Here is a 12,983-nt window from a genome sequence, read left to right on the forward strand (position 1 = left end):
CCCTAACAAAAGTCCTGTCCCCCCTAACAAAATTCCAGGCTACACCCATGCTTAGGTTTCATACCAGGAAAAGCCCAAATGGTGTTGCAATTGTGAACAGCTAGTTCTGAGTGTAATTAACCATTGTTAAGGCTTTCTCCAATAATGCATCAGACAACTGTGTGTCTGTAATTGAGCACACATCATTTCTTTGAGAGTGTGATTTTTGTTTTCAGCCACCTCATTGTCAGAAGGGGTGTAAGGGCTGTCAGCTGATGCAGAAGCTCCTTCTTAACTAGGAAGTCTTTATATTTCAAACACTTGTCTGTTTGCTACAGGCTTCTCATAATGATTATGCACCCAAGTCACAAATGATTTAAACTCTTAAATTTGCTGAATGCTCGCTTTAATAAAGAGTGCAACCTCCTAGAACTGCAGAAAGTTAGCCCTAAATCAGTTGACCAACCACTGAAAAAAACAAAAAAACTCACACTAAAACAGCCCCTTGTGTGCTATCCGAATAAAGTTTACTTTCTTATTGAGCTCATATGACCGTATCCTATGATTGTTCAACTGAATCAAATTGAGACTATAAAAATAAATGTTCAAGAGAAACCACATTTGAAAAGAATGCCCACTTTTTCTTCCTCATTCAATTTTGAATAGCAACAGTAACTGTCAGAGGGAAATGTGCATGAAAATTACAGCACTGTGTAAATTAAAATGTTTAGAATTATCATTAATTACAATTGTATTCAGCCATCTTGCACACTATGGGTTAGTAGTGAGCAGATTAAATAGACTATCTCTTCAACCAAGGTTTCTCAAACTTGGGTTTCCAGTTGTAGTCCAAAAATAGCTTGGGAGACCCAAGTTTGGGAAACCCTGTCTTAAATATAACCTCTTAATGCATAGGGTATTTTGGACAAGCTATTTCATGGACACACCACAATTATGCCTCCAAACCCAGCAAGAAGGTAGGAATCTTTATTTCCAAACTTTTGATTCTAGGCAAAGTATTCAGCATCAGCTTCTGGAAGGGGGGGAGAGGTAAGGGTGTGAGTGTTTTAATCATTACCATTTATACTTCTAGCGATCTCACTTCTTCTAGTCCGTATGCAGCCTAATCAACACTGCTTACGCGTAAGAGGGAACTATCAGCAGGCCAGAGAACTCAGAGGTTTCAAGGAGCATAAAAATATATTTCAAAAAATGGGAAATGAACTTTCACAACAGCCAAATCACTGAGCACGTTTAGTGGGCATGGAAAGCTGACTGACTGTTAGTGGGAGGGAGATCAGGGGAGAGGAGGGGTGAATGGAATGGACTGGCTGGAATCCTGGACAGGAAGCACTCCATAAGATAATATTTTGGTGCAGGTCCTACTTGTATAAAATATTTTTATTTGATATTTACTTCTGCAGCATTTTGAAAATGCTAAACATCTGGACATGTGAAAACATACTTCCAGTATTAGTGAATAGAGGTAGAATGGCTTCATGATTTAAAATAACCGAGAAGCCACTGGATGGCCTCAAAGACTCAGAAATATATGACTAAACACTACTTTTCTGTTCTGGAGTACCCAAACATCACTCTGTGTAGGTCAACTCAAACTTTAAAGTCACATGATGGAGCCATACGCGGGCTAAAATTGCAACGTGTATGGTTTGAATTACATGAAACCAAGTTCCTGTTTCCTACAGAAGAACTGTGGTTTTTTGTTGTCTGAGTTTTCGAACTGAACACGTCACCACACACAGGAAGCCAAGTATGCATTAAAACTTACTTTCCTCATCAATCTGATCATAAAGACAGCATCAGCCTGTTGCATCTGCATTTTGTTTCACGGGTAAGTGACCTACTTTGTTTTAAATATGAAATGTTTTCATCATCACTAAGGACCAAAAACACTGTGAAAAGAGCTCTGTACTTTCAACCTCTTTGCTTCAGTAATATGCTTAAAGCTGCACAAAATGCAGCAAAATACCACATCTTAAAAAAATGTTATGAAAACAAAAGAGACCAGGATTTTTCTGTTCTGCTAGAATCCTTTTATAAATAATTAAAGCGTCACATAATTCTTAAATGTGCAAGAAGCCAGATGCTTCAACTATTTAAACAAAAGGAAGTGGGGAGGAGGAATCAAAACTTTCTACTGAGCCGGAATGTTGCCTTCTACTGTTTTAGAATAAGACTAACGCAAGAGTTGCACACATAACAGATTTTAAACACAACACTGTTGACATTCTTCCTCTGTGTAGAAGAAAAAAATCTCTTCTCAATTTGTTTGTTTCTGTAGAAACTGTATTCCTTCAGTTAAATTCTTACTGTAATCAACTGTATAAGTAACTCCATTTTTTATTTCTCTGCCTCTACAAATCCCGTCTCTGAATTTAACTTATGTCAGAATCCCTAGTCCATCTTTTGCAAAGAATTATAAACACATTTACACTAAACAGCTAAAATAGCAATAACACTCAAGTTACGCACAAGGCTTGCTTGTATAAAAGAATCTTCTTTCTCCTGTAGGGAAAAAAACCCAGGGAAGGGCTGTCATATGCTAAGCATCTATACAAAAATAGATCTGGTTTCTAAAACAACGATTCCTAAACATAGTAATGCAGCTTGGAAGCTTTCAAATAAGTCGTCAGTTTAATTCATTAAACTGAAATGCCCAGACTTGAGTGTTTTAAGCAAACGCATGCAAGGGGGAAATAATTTCAAGTTCTGCCTTTCTCAAGAGATTTCCCTCGCAGTACTTGCCCTCCTGTAGTTCTCTCCTGCGTGTTGTGGGGAATGGTTCGGCTCCATCTATTGGAGGCAAGGATAATTTATTAGCTGTGTGTCTGAGCCTGAGAACAGGATTCCAGAACATTTTTGTATTCACTGCCAAAACAAATAAAGCCTAACATACTAGCAGCACAATGCCTGAGAAGGGCTTTCTTTAAAATGGAGGAGTCAGGAAAAGTCAGAAACAAATAAGGGGAAGAATCATCAGTGAAATAAAAGATCAGAAAGAAGTTGAGAAACAGAAGTGAACAGTATACAGATTACTATTTTTTTCAAAAAAGAAACCAAATGCATATCCTAAAAAAGAACTGCATTCAAATAAACTAAAATATTGTGTTTATTCATTTGTCTTATATCCTGCCCGGGGCAGCCAACAACCACCATTAAAATAGAAATACAGTACAACAATAACTAAAACATCAACAAAATCCAACTATTAAAACATAACATAGTGAACAATAAACTTTTAACTGTTAGGCTCCAATCTAGTTATATTCCAAAAGCCAGGACAATTTGTGTGTGTGTGTGTGCGCGCGCTAGGAATAATGCTATTTCCTTGTTCAAATTATGTTCCAAATAAACCCTGGGGGTTCCTTGGAAGCAAAAGAGAGGTTCTGCACTGAGAAAAATCTGTAATATGGCGGACTCCTGTAAAAGCTTGCCTACTACAACACGCTTTCCCTTGCATGCAACAAGCATCCAAAGAAGAATGTTGGGTTTGTTATAGGACAGACATTCCCTTCACGTGTGGTAACTATGAGGCCCAATGTCTAGGTTAGTGCCCTGGATAAACTGACTGCGCACCTCAGAATACTTCCCAGAATGCTCTGCAACACCCATTAATGGAAGATATGCAAAAGATCCTCAGCAGAAAAGGTAATATGAGAAGGACTGCATTAAAGCAAAAAGTATGAAATCCATGGCTTTAAACCTAATGCGTTCTGACTGTAATTTCAGCTGTTGTCATGAAATGATGATATTCTAAGACACTTCATTCTGCAGAAGCCACTAAACAACGTGAAGGGATGCACAAGCCATGCAGCTTGCTAGAATTGCTGCAGTAAATTTGCTGTTATGCTAGGTAATCAGAGAGAGGTGGTGGTAAAAATTATTTTCCCAGAGTAATGGAAATTAAAGAACCTCACAATCTATATACCTCCATGTAATTTTTTCCTCACTAACAGAAAAGGTACCCTTTCCAGTTATAAATGTTTTTCATTTTATTTTACAAAATGGAATTCTCAATGCCATTATAAGGTTTTTACTAAGAATGTACTATGTGGTGATGTACATTTGATGCATTTGATGCCTGCTGTGTGTTTTTCAGGCAACACAAAATGCATGGAATCTAAGAGTTCCTTAGAATTCAAATCCAAAAGATGCATTCAAGATTAGCTGAGATTCCTGCATTGCAGAGTTGGACTAGATGACCCTCAGGATCTCTTCCAACTCTACAATTCTATTATTCTAGTTGAACGTACTCTGTCAATTCACAAATGGAAAGCATTTCTTTAACACTCAAGCTGTAGACTACTCTTATATTATTCTATCAGAACTTAGATCCATTCTATCACAAGCAGGGCTACCCCACGTCTGGATTTTCCAGGACATTACTGGGATTTCAAAGGCGGAATTGATGTCTGGGGGGAATTTCTGAAAGGCGGCGCTTTGTCTTCATAGGCAAGTCAAGTGGAAAACTCTGGGGTTTGTAAAAAAAAAATTGAGGTCTTCCTAAAAAAAAAGCTCAACAATCACAACTCTTATTGCCACTTACAAATATGCTTATTAAATGCCACTTTGTCTGACAGCTTGCATGTGAGTCAGGAAGCAGAAAGGTAGACATTGACAGTACTAATACTAAGCTCAACACAAATATTTGCAGATACTAATACTGGCCTACATCATAAAGTTGCTTTTTAAGAGTCACTGATATAATATGTCATGTGCTTTGAACACTCTTTCAGTGTCTTATAAATGGTATGATTATTGTAATAACCTAGTGGCTCAGGCTTTTGCGGATGTGCTGCTCTCACTAAATGCTTTTCTTCTGTTAGCAAACAATCTGTTTCTTCTTCTTCTAACCCACAAGTGAGTTTCATTTCAACTTACATTAATGAAACAGAGTTCATTCTGGTAGCAAAATCGAAAGGAACTAATCCCTTTTACTTTTTTTTTTTTAAAAAAATCCATGCTGAGTGCTAGCTAGCTATTGCCAGTGGAGCAGATAAATCCCTCCCTCCCACTTAACAATTTAGTCTAATGTCCTTTGTGTGCAGCCCACCTTCCCTTTCTTGCATCTGATGCTCTGGGTGCTCCAAATCCCAATTTCAAAGCTACCTCATTTTAGCCAACTCCACCTTTCTACTGTAAGCTGTGGTTTCTTGCTGCAAAGATACCTAATTGAAAAAGCTGCCCCCAAAACTTATTGCCGAAGCCTCAGTACAGGAAAGGGTTTTGTTGATTTCATCTAGCATAATTCAGCCAATGCTGCAACCATGCTGCCTATGATGCTCTAGAACAGGCTTCCTCAAACTCGGCCCTCCAGATGTTTTGAGACTGCAGTTCCCATCATCTCTGACTACTGGTCCTGCTAGCTAGGGATCATAACTGTTCAGGACCAAATTACATGACAAAAATCTGGCCTGCAGTTCATGAAAGGGGATTTGTGGCATAGCCACAATACCTCACAAGGTATTTGTAGGAAGGAAATGGAAAACAAATATTCTGCTTCAAGTTTTTGGGTGAAAGGCAGGAGACATATATAGCTTTTTCTGTGGTAGCTTTGCTCTTATTGCAGGGCTTCTTCCTCCCCTCCCCCTTAACTAACAGCCAGTGGTGGGGTGGGGGCTGAATCAGGACTATGGGGAGAGGGTATTCACCCCTACCATGGTCCTTATTTGAATCAGATCGTCAATCCATCTTGCTGTTCACAGTGAAAGGAAAGCAACACAAGACCTACTTACTTCATGTCTAGCATGGCCCTTACTGAGGGACCTAAATCACAATTCCTTAGCCTAATGTACAGCAGAAGGCTATTGTGAGAACAAGGGGAGAGGGAGGAATGGCAGGATAGTAGTCTAATAAATAAATTAAAAGCCCATGTTATTACACCACTCTGCACATACATACCCGTATCCCAACAACCGGAAATATTTGTTATTGATACTGTATTTCTATAGTAGATCTCAACTGTTTGAAAGTCAACATGGGTGCCGTTTTTGGCTGGATGTCAGGGTGTGTGTGTGTGAATAAGTTAATATTTCAGCTCTGTCTAACATACTCACAGACTAATTCTGTGCATGTTTATTGAGAAGAAAGTCCAAGGACTATTGTTTTCATGTCCTGTTTCTAAGTGTCTAAGGGACATAAGATGCAAGGTGGTAGACTAGATGAATATTTGGTCTAATGTAGCAGGGCTCTTCTTAGTCTTCTTAAATGTGGCATACAACCAAAGCCTTAAACTTACACTGTAGCTTAAAGCACAGCATTCTAACATTGACAGAACTGTAGTAACAACATATAAGCTATGGAAGAAAGTCTTAGGGAGAAACATTATTCCATTATTAGATGAGGCTCTATGGAAACTTCTGATAAGAGACCCAAGGCATTGCAGTGTCCCTGCAATTCACTGTACATATACACTCTGCCTGAATGGATCAGCTTTGCATATTATTGAATGATTTGAAGAAACCACAGTATTAAATCTGGGGATTAATGTGAAAACTGAAATGCTTATGTTACAAAGGAAACAGAAGACGAAATAGCAAACATAGCATGCTATATTTTTTAATTGCAGATATGCTAAAACATCTTTTAATATGAGCACAAAGCTTGGGAAATAGAAGCTATATTTTAAAATGTACTAATAATTACACTCCAAAAGCTCCATATAGTTTTCTACATAATTTAAAATATGAAATGTTTATCCTATTGCTGCACAATCCTTTTTTAAAAAACCTCCGAATAATATTAGCAACAGATTTCTTTCAACAAAGTATATGCAAATCACCTTTTTGATAACGTACAAATCGTGCTTTTAGGTAGCCTATAAAATTACACATTCCATATTTATGGCAGTCATTTTCTGCAGAGCAAACAACTATTGTATCTTTTTACACAGTCTATTATTTGTTTAAAAGAGAAAGTGATGTCTTTTCAGGGTAACAGAATCATGATGGCATCACATGATTGAGCTATTACAGTTAATTCCCTGTCAGCTTCACCTTAAAAAACCCTATCTTTAGGAATTTATAACTGCTATAAACACATACACACAGTTCTAAGCTAACAAAAGAGTGTAATCAGATAAAGGTGTTAAAAAGAAGTTTTTAAAAAACAATTATTTCCCCCAATCTCCAACAGTTCCATCATGAGACTGGGGGTATTTAAAATTAAAAGGTCATAATATTACTGCTGAAATTCTATTGCTGCAATCTTGTAGTCTTCACAACTATTCTGAAACAATCACTGTGAACATAGTAACCCAATAGCCACAATGTGCACTAAGAGGGTAGAGCTGCTACTGAATCTACTTGTGATAGTGGAATTCAAAGATATACCAGTGTAGTGACCAGATGACAACAGAGCGCCCTGTCCTTTTACTGGGGCTATGGTTGTGTCTCCAGTTATTATAATAACTAAGCCCTCCCCCATAGAGGCTATAAACATCATTTTCTATTGTTTGTGAAGCTGTCTCAAGACCACCTCCCACTTCTACTACTAATAATAATTTCATTATTTATACCCCACCCATCTGGCTAGGTTGCCCTAGTTACTCTTAAGTAAGTAACATTGTACTCAGGCTCAACAGCAACTCTACATTCCTTTCTGACAAAGCACAGGGCTCTACGGTTTGCAGCTGGGGTGCACTGTAAGCACATTTTGACATTTAAAAAATCCAAAGATATGCGGTGGTACTTTCTCACTTTTCTTCTGCTTTGACTATACATTTAAAGTCCTTTGATTGTTTGTTTTCCAGTTTGCAGAAACACCAAGCAACCAAAGTTCTTCACAAGAATGGTCTCTCATAATATGACCTGGATGAAGTACCCAAGCCAGAGCCGAGATTCATTCACAAGTTTTGAAGACATCATATTCTCACAACATGTAATATCAAGATTTATGCACTGCTATATTACGCTCTTTGTACCAACTGGTCTACTAGGTGGGATTGTTATTTTAGGCATCCTCATCAAGAACCATATGCAGCGCACCAATGAGAAATTAGATATAATGCTTTTTGCTCACACCATCAGCAACATGTTAATGATTCTTTTATCGCTCACCATCATCACAAGGCCTGCCTACCTCAAAGTATCCTATTTTGAGTGTGGAACGCTGTCGTTTTTTTTCAATTTGAATTACTTCAGCTCTCAGTACCTTCTTGTCCTCATGGTGCTTAGCTTTTTTCTTTATAGGCACCCACCCCAAAATGCTTTAATTAGTAAGGCACATCAAAACCCTATGGTATCTGTTGCATTTGCACTGATATGTGCCTTTTGTGCTACACTAATAGTGGTGGCACTGCTGGGCATGGAGAATTACCATGAAGAAACAGACTGCCAATTAGATCCTTTATTTGCATGGCCTGAATACGAGATTATTAAATTTACCTTTGGCTTCTGCATTCCATCTTTGGCCAAGCTTCTCTGCTTTGTTCTAATGTTTGTTAAAAAAGTTCAGCCAGAAACCCATCCCTCAAGATACAATATTCACCCTTATTTGACTGTTTTGGTTATTACAATAACAATGTTTGTGTGTCGTCTATTTTACAACAGTATGATTCTCTCTAGGACCAGCCTGAAGATACAGAGGATAATAGGGACACCCCAAAATGAGCTGACAATGAATATTGCAGAGATCCTGCTGTTCAGCGAAAGCTGTGTTAGTTTAGTTATCATTCTTTGCCTTCATAAACCATGCAGAATCGGCTTATTGAATGTTATAACTAATCTCACAAAAGTTTGCAGAAGGAGACATGCTAGTAACAGTCCTCTTGAAATACCAGAGACTCGTGCTGAAGTCTCATCTGGGCCCTCTGAAAATGGATCACACTGACCTTTGCCTTCCAAAATATTAGCATTGAAGAAAAAAGCTACAAATCTGCCAACATACAGAACCTGAAGGAATAAAAGATTTGCAAGCTTATTTATTCTTACAACCTGAGGAACAAATATTCTCCAGCTGGGGCTGAAAGCTACAATCATAGTTACTTAATGTTCCTCCTGTGCGGCTATTGCACGTCGTTGTTGTGTGCTGATGTATGGACAGCAGAGTGAACAACAGGACAGGCAACATGGTCAAGAGCTTTTATAAAAAGAAACTTTTCCAGGATCAACAAAGGGGTAATGAATATGGAAGACTGAATGGGAGAGGGAAGGGAGATCTTGATAAAGAAGTGCATCACCTAGAAGTTAATGTAATATTCTACAAGTGACTCTTATATCAACAAAATGAAGTTATCATACAACATAATCCTTCAGTCCGTACATTTTTATCCCCCTCCCAACATACATTCATAAGGGATACAAGTCACTTGAAAGGGGGCCCTTTTTCTCTGTTCACCCATCTTGGACCAACAAACACCACCCATGGAATTGTCTAGCCTAAGAAGTCCAGCTTTCAGAATCCAGCCTGCTTGAATGTGGGTGCTTCTAAAAGGCTTTTCAGCGTACAGAATGGAACAGAACTGCACGGAGCAACAGACAAACTAAGTTATACTGAATTATAGACATCGAGGCTCTGAGATTAGAAGTTGTACCCATCTTCAAAAGGGGGGCGGGGAGAAGATTGAGGTAACTACCGATCCGTCAGCTTTTCTATACCAGGAAAGACCCTAGAACGTACAATTTAATGGTCAGTCTGTGAGTACTTAGGAAAGGATGCTGTGATTGCGAAGACCGAGTATGGGTGTCTCAAAAACAAGTCATGCCAGACTCATTTCTTTTTTTGATAAAGTTACAAGCTTGGTGGATTGGTTAATGCTGTGGATGTGGTGTATCTTGATTTCAATAAGGCTTTTGACACAAGTCCCCTGTGATATTCTTGCAGAGAAGCTGGTAAAATGTTGGTTAGATGAGGTTAGTGTTAGGTGGATTTGTAGCTGGTTGACCGACAAAACCCAAAGAGTGCTCACTAATGGTTCCTCATCATCCTGGAACAAAGGGACAAGTGGGGTGCCACATGGGAGGGTTCTGTCTTGGATCTGTTGTTCAACGTCTTTATAAATGACTTGGATAAAGGAAGTGAGGGGATGCTCATCAAATTTGCAGATGACACCAAACTGGGAGGGGTAGCTAATGCCACAGAAGACAGAATCAGAATTCAAAATAACCTTAATAGATTGGAGAACTGGGCCCAAGCTAACAAAATTAATTTCAGTAGGGACAAATGTAAGGTTCTACACTTAGGCAGGAATAATCAGCTGCAAGAATATAAGATGGGGTACGCCTGACTTGTCAGTAGTAAATGTGAAAAAGATCTAGGAGTCTTGTTGGACCACAAAATTAATGTGAGACAACAGTATGATGCAGCAGCAGAAAAAGCTAATGCTACTCTAGGCTGCATCAACACAAGTACAGTGTCCAGATCAAGAGAAAATCACTATATTCTACCTTAGTCAGACCACAACTGAAATACTGTGTCCAATTCTTAGCACCACAAGGAGGATGTTGATAGGCTGGAATGTGCGCAGAGGAGGGCAACCAATATGATCAAGGGACTGGATGATCAAGGGCCTTATGAGGAAAGGTTGAAGGGGCTGGGTATGATTAGCCCAGAAAAGAGGAGACTGAGAGGAGATATGATCTTCAAATATCTAAAGGGTTGCCACATGGAGCTTGTTATCTCCTGCTTCAAGGGTGGGACCCAAACCAATGGATTCAAGTTACAAGACAGGAGATTCCGACTTAACATTAGGAAAAACTTTCTGATGGTAATAGACTTCCTCAGAAGGTGGCAGACACGCCTTCATTGGAGGTTGGATGGCCTTATGTCACAGTCACTTTAGTTAAGATTCCCGCATTGCAGGGGGTTGGACTAGAATTGGGCCCATTCCAATTATACTATTATATCATTCTGTAAGTTCCCTTAAAAAACAAGGGGTTGCAAAAGGGCATTGTATTTGCTGGAAGTGTGCAGTATATTCAAGACAGCCTAAGTGCTGTGCAGTAGAAATGGCAAAGCCATATTTCAGGGTGGGACGGGACATGAATACAGGTTCTACAAACCAGGACAGCTGTTCTGGGCTTGAGGTAAATTAATTATTTCGGGTGAAGGCAGTGTTAAATACATCTGCGCAGGCCTTTGCCAAAATATCTAATTGATGTAACAATGACCAACAACATGAAAGATTTAACATGAGAATGGTGCTATTGGGGATAATGTGGTATAGTAAGATGAAATGTGTCCATGTGATCATGGTGAATCATGCCTCTTTAAATGTTTTGGAGAAAAATGAAATCATGTCAAAAGACATAGCAAGAGAAAAATGCAAGGAGGACAGTAGTTCTTTCATTAAGATGGGTAATAAATAACAGTCTAGGAGTTTCTTAACAGTAAATGAGATGAATGTAAGGCAAGGCATGAAAGATCTAACAGGGTGTTGGAGCCTTTTTCTTTTCATGCATAGAGAGTGTTATCTGCTGGTTCAAGGATTACCTTGAAGCAGGGGTAGGCAACATGCTGCCCATCAATGCTGTGAATTCCAGCTCCCATAAAGCCCAACCACCCTGGCTGATGGTCAGGAATTATGTGTCCTAGGGCAGGAACCTTTCTCTCCCATATGCTACTCTGTAAAGTGTCGTCTATGGTTATGGCACCATGTACAACATAATAATCATTATTAATAATGATAGTTTGATTTCTCATCAAGAAGACTGGCTTATTCCAAATACTTCTGAAAATGAAAAGAGAAACGTATGTCCAAGGCAAACTATTGCTCTGGACTGTTTTTTGGTCATGACAAAGGGTATCTTTGTTTCACCAACTTCCTACAACAAAATCACACATCAACTACTGCCACAGGCTGGACTTTGGGATGTAGTAAACATATGTGCCAGGAAAGAACTCAGGCGATTCTCTGTCTGAGATAGCTTGCAAGAAAATATTGTAACATTGTGTGCTTATACATTGCAATAGTTGTTGGGAAAATGTTAGAAGGGATTTTGTAGTGAAGACACATCAGAGCCTTTCAACATCTATGCCAGTGAATATTAGACCAACTAATATTAGGGGGCTGAGGCTAAGGTCTGCCCTGACTACAACAGGACCTCCAAGTGTAACACTTTACCTGAATTGGGAAACAATGAAGGATGTACTCAGGGTTGTTATTATGGGAGGTATTAAGCATGATCCCCACCCCTAGTGATCCCAGCCATTGATTTAAAAAACTTTTTCCAATCCTTCATCTGCATAGCCCTGCCCTGTGTTCCATTTCTTGATCCCACTAGAGTGTGACAGAATGCTAGAAGCTACTTTTTATGTATATATAGTTTATGATGATATGATCAACAAGAATCAACAACTGTTTTTCATCTATCAAAATGTGAACCAAATTCAAGTTTTCTCAATGCATATGGTTAATAAAGGTTTCTAAAAATATTTCAGCAGTCTAAATGATCTTCCAATTATTACATAATTCATTTTTATAACAAGCACAAGTAGGATATTAGAAGCATTTTAGTGTATGGATGTTTGTTCCAGTCATGGGGAAAAGCTGTCTACTTCTATTCAGATACAGTAGTGTTTTTCCCCCTGCAGCAATTAAGGAAATGTTATTATAGTAAACCATAAGCCAAATGGAAAAGAACATCACCCATATCCGAACAAAGATGAGTGAGAATTATTAGACTGAGTATACTGAAAGTATTCTAAGCCTGCATTAGCTCTTTACTCGGAGCCTGTGGAGATCTGATGTGCTTTCAATATCCCATTTTTCTGTAGTCTCTGCATTTAAAAAATATAAATAGAAAGCTATGGTTTAAATTTCAGTAGGCTTGAAGAGGAACTATGACTGATACTTGTGGCAGAATCAAGTACATTGTTGTGTTCTACATAAGAGATGAAAGCTAGGGCTGCAATGTTTAGTCAATTCATTCAGATTAATTCATTTAAAAATTTAATCAGGAAATAGATTTCTAAAATTATCTTTTATATAACACCACAGAGACTGCAAGTTCCATCAGAAGTAGCATTTCTCCTTCCACCTCATA

General features: G+C 38.6%; 2 protein-coding genes across 5 annotated transcripts in view; one reads left to right on the forward strand and one right to left on the reverse strand.

Moving 5' to 3' along the window:
• Positions 1–12,983, reverse strand: part of CHLSN (cholesin) — a 146,837-nt gene that overhangs the window by 104,377 nt on the left and 29,477 nt on the right. For 3 of the 4 annotated variants that reach the window (XM_028707157.2, XM_028707155.2, XM_028707156.2), the window contains exon 3: positions 2,746–2,793. The exons of the other annotated variant lie outside the window; for it this stretch is intronic. In XM_028707157.2, the coding sequence (XP_028562990.2) occupies positions 2,746–2,793 (48 nt within the window). The remainder of the gene's footprint in view (positions 1–2,745; positions 2,794–12,983) is intronic. 4 annotated transcript variants of the gene reach the window in all.
• On the forward strand, positions 1,291–12,372 carry LOC114584942 (uncharacterized). Its single transcript, XM_028707150.2, has 2 exons — positions 1,291–1,831; positions 7,751–12,372. Exon 2 carries the CDS (start codon positions 7,789–7,791, stop codon positions 8,827–8,829), a length of 1,041 nt encoding a protein of 346 aa, XP_028562983.2. The 5' UTR covers positions 1,291–1,831; positions 7,751–7,788; the 3' UTR covers positions 8,830–12,372.

This window comes from Podarcis muralis, chromosome 14, assembly GCF_964188315.1.
Source record: "Podarcis muralis chromosome 14, rPodMur119.hap1.1, whole genome shotgun sequence".
Lineage (NCBI taxonomy): Eukaryota > Metazoa > Chordata > Lepidosauria > Squamata > Lacertidae > Podarcis > Podarcis muralis.

Bases quoted from the DNA above. Each gene is read 5' to 3' on its own strand.
- LOC114584942 (XM_028707150.2), top strand. From the start codon at position 7,789: ATGGTCTCTCATAATATGACCTGGATGAAGTACCCAAGCCAGAGCCGA.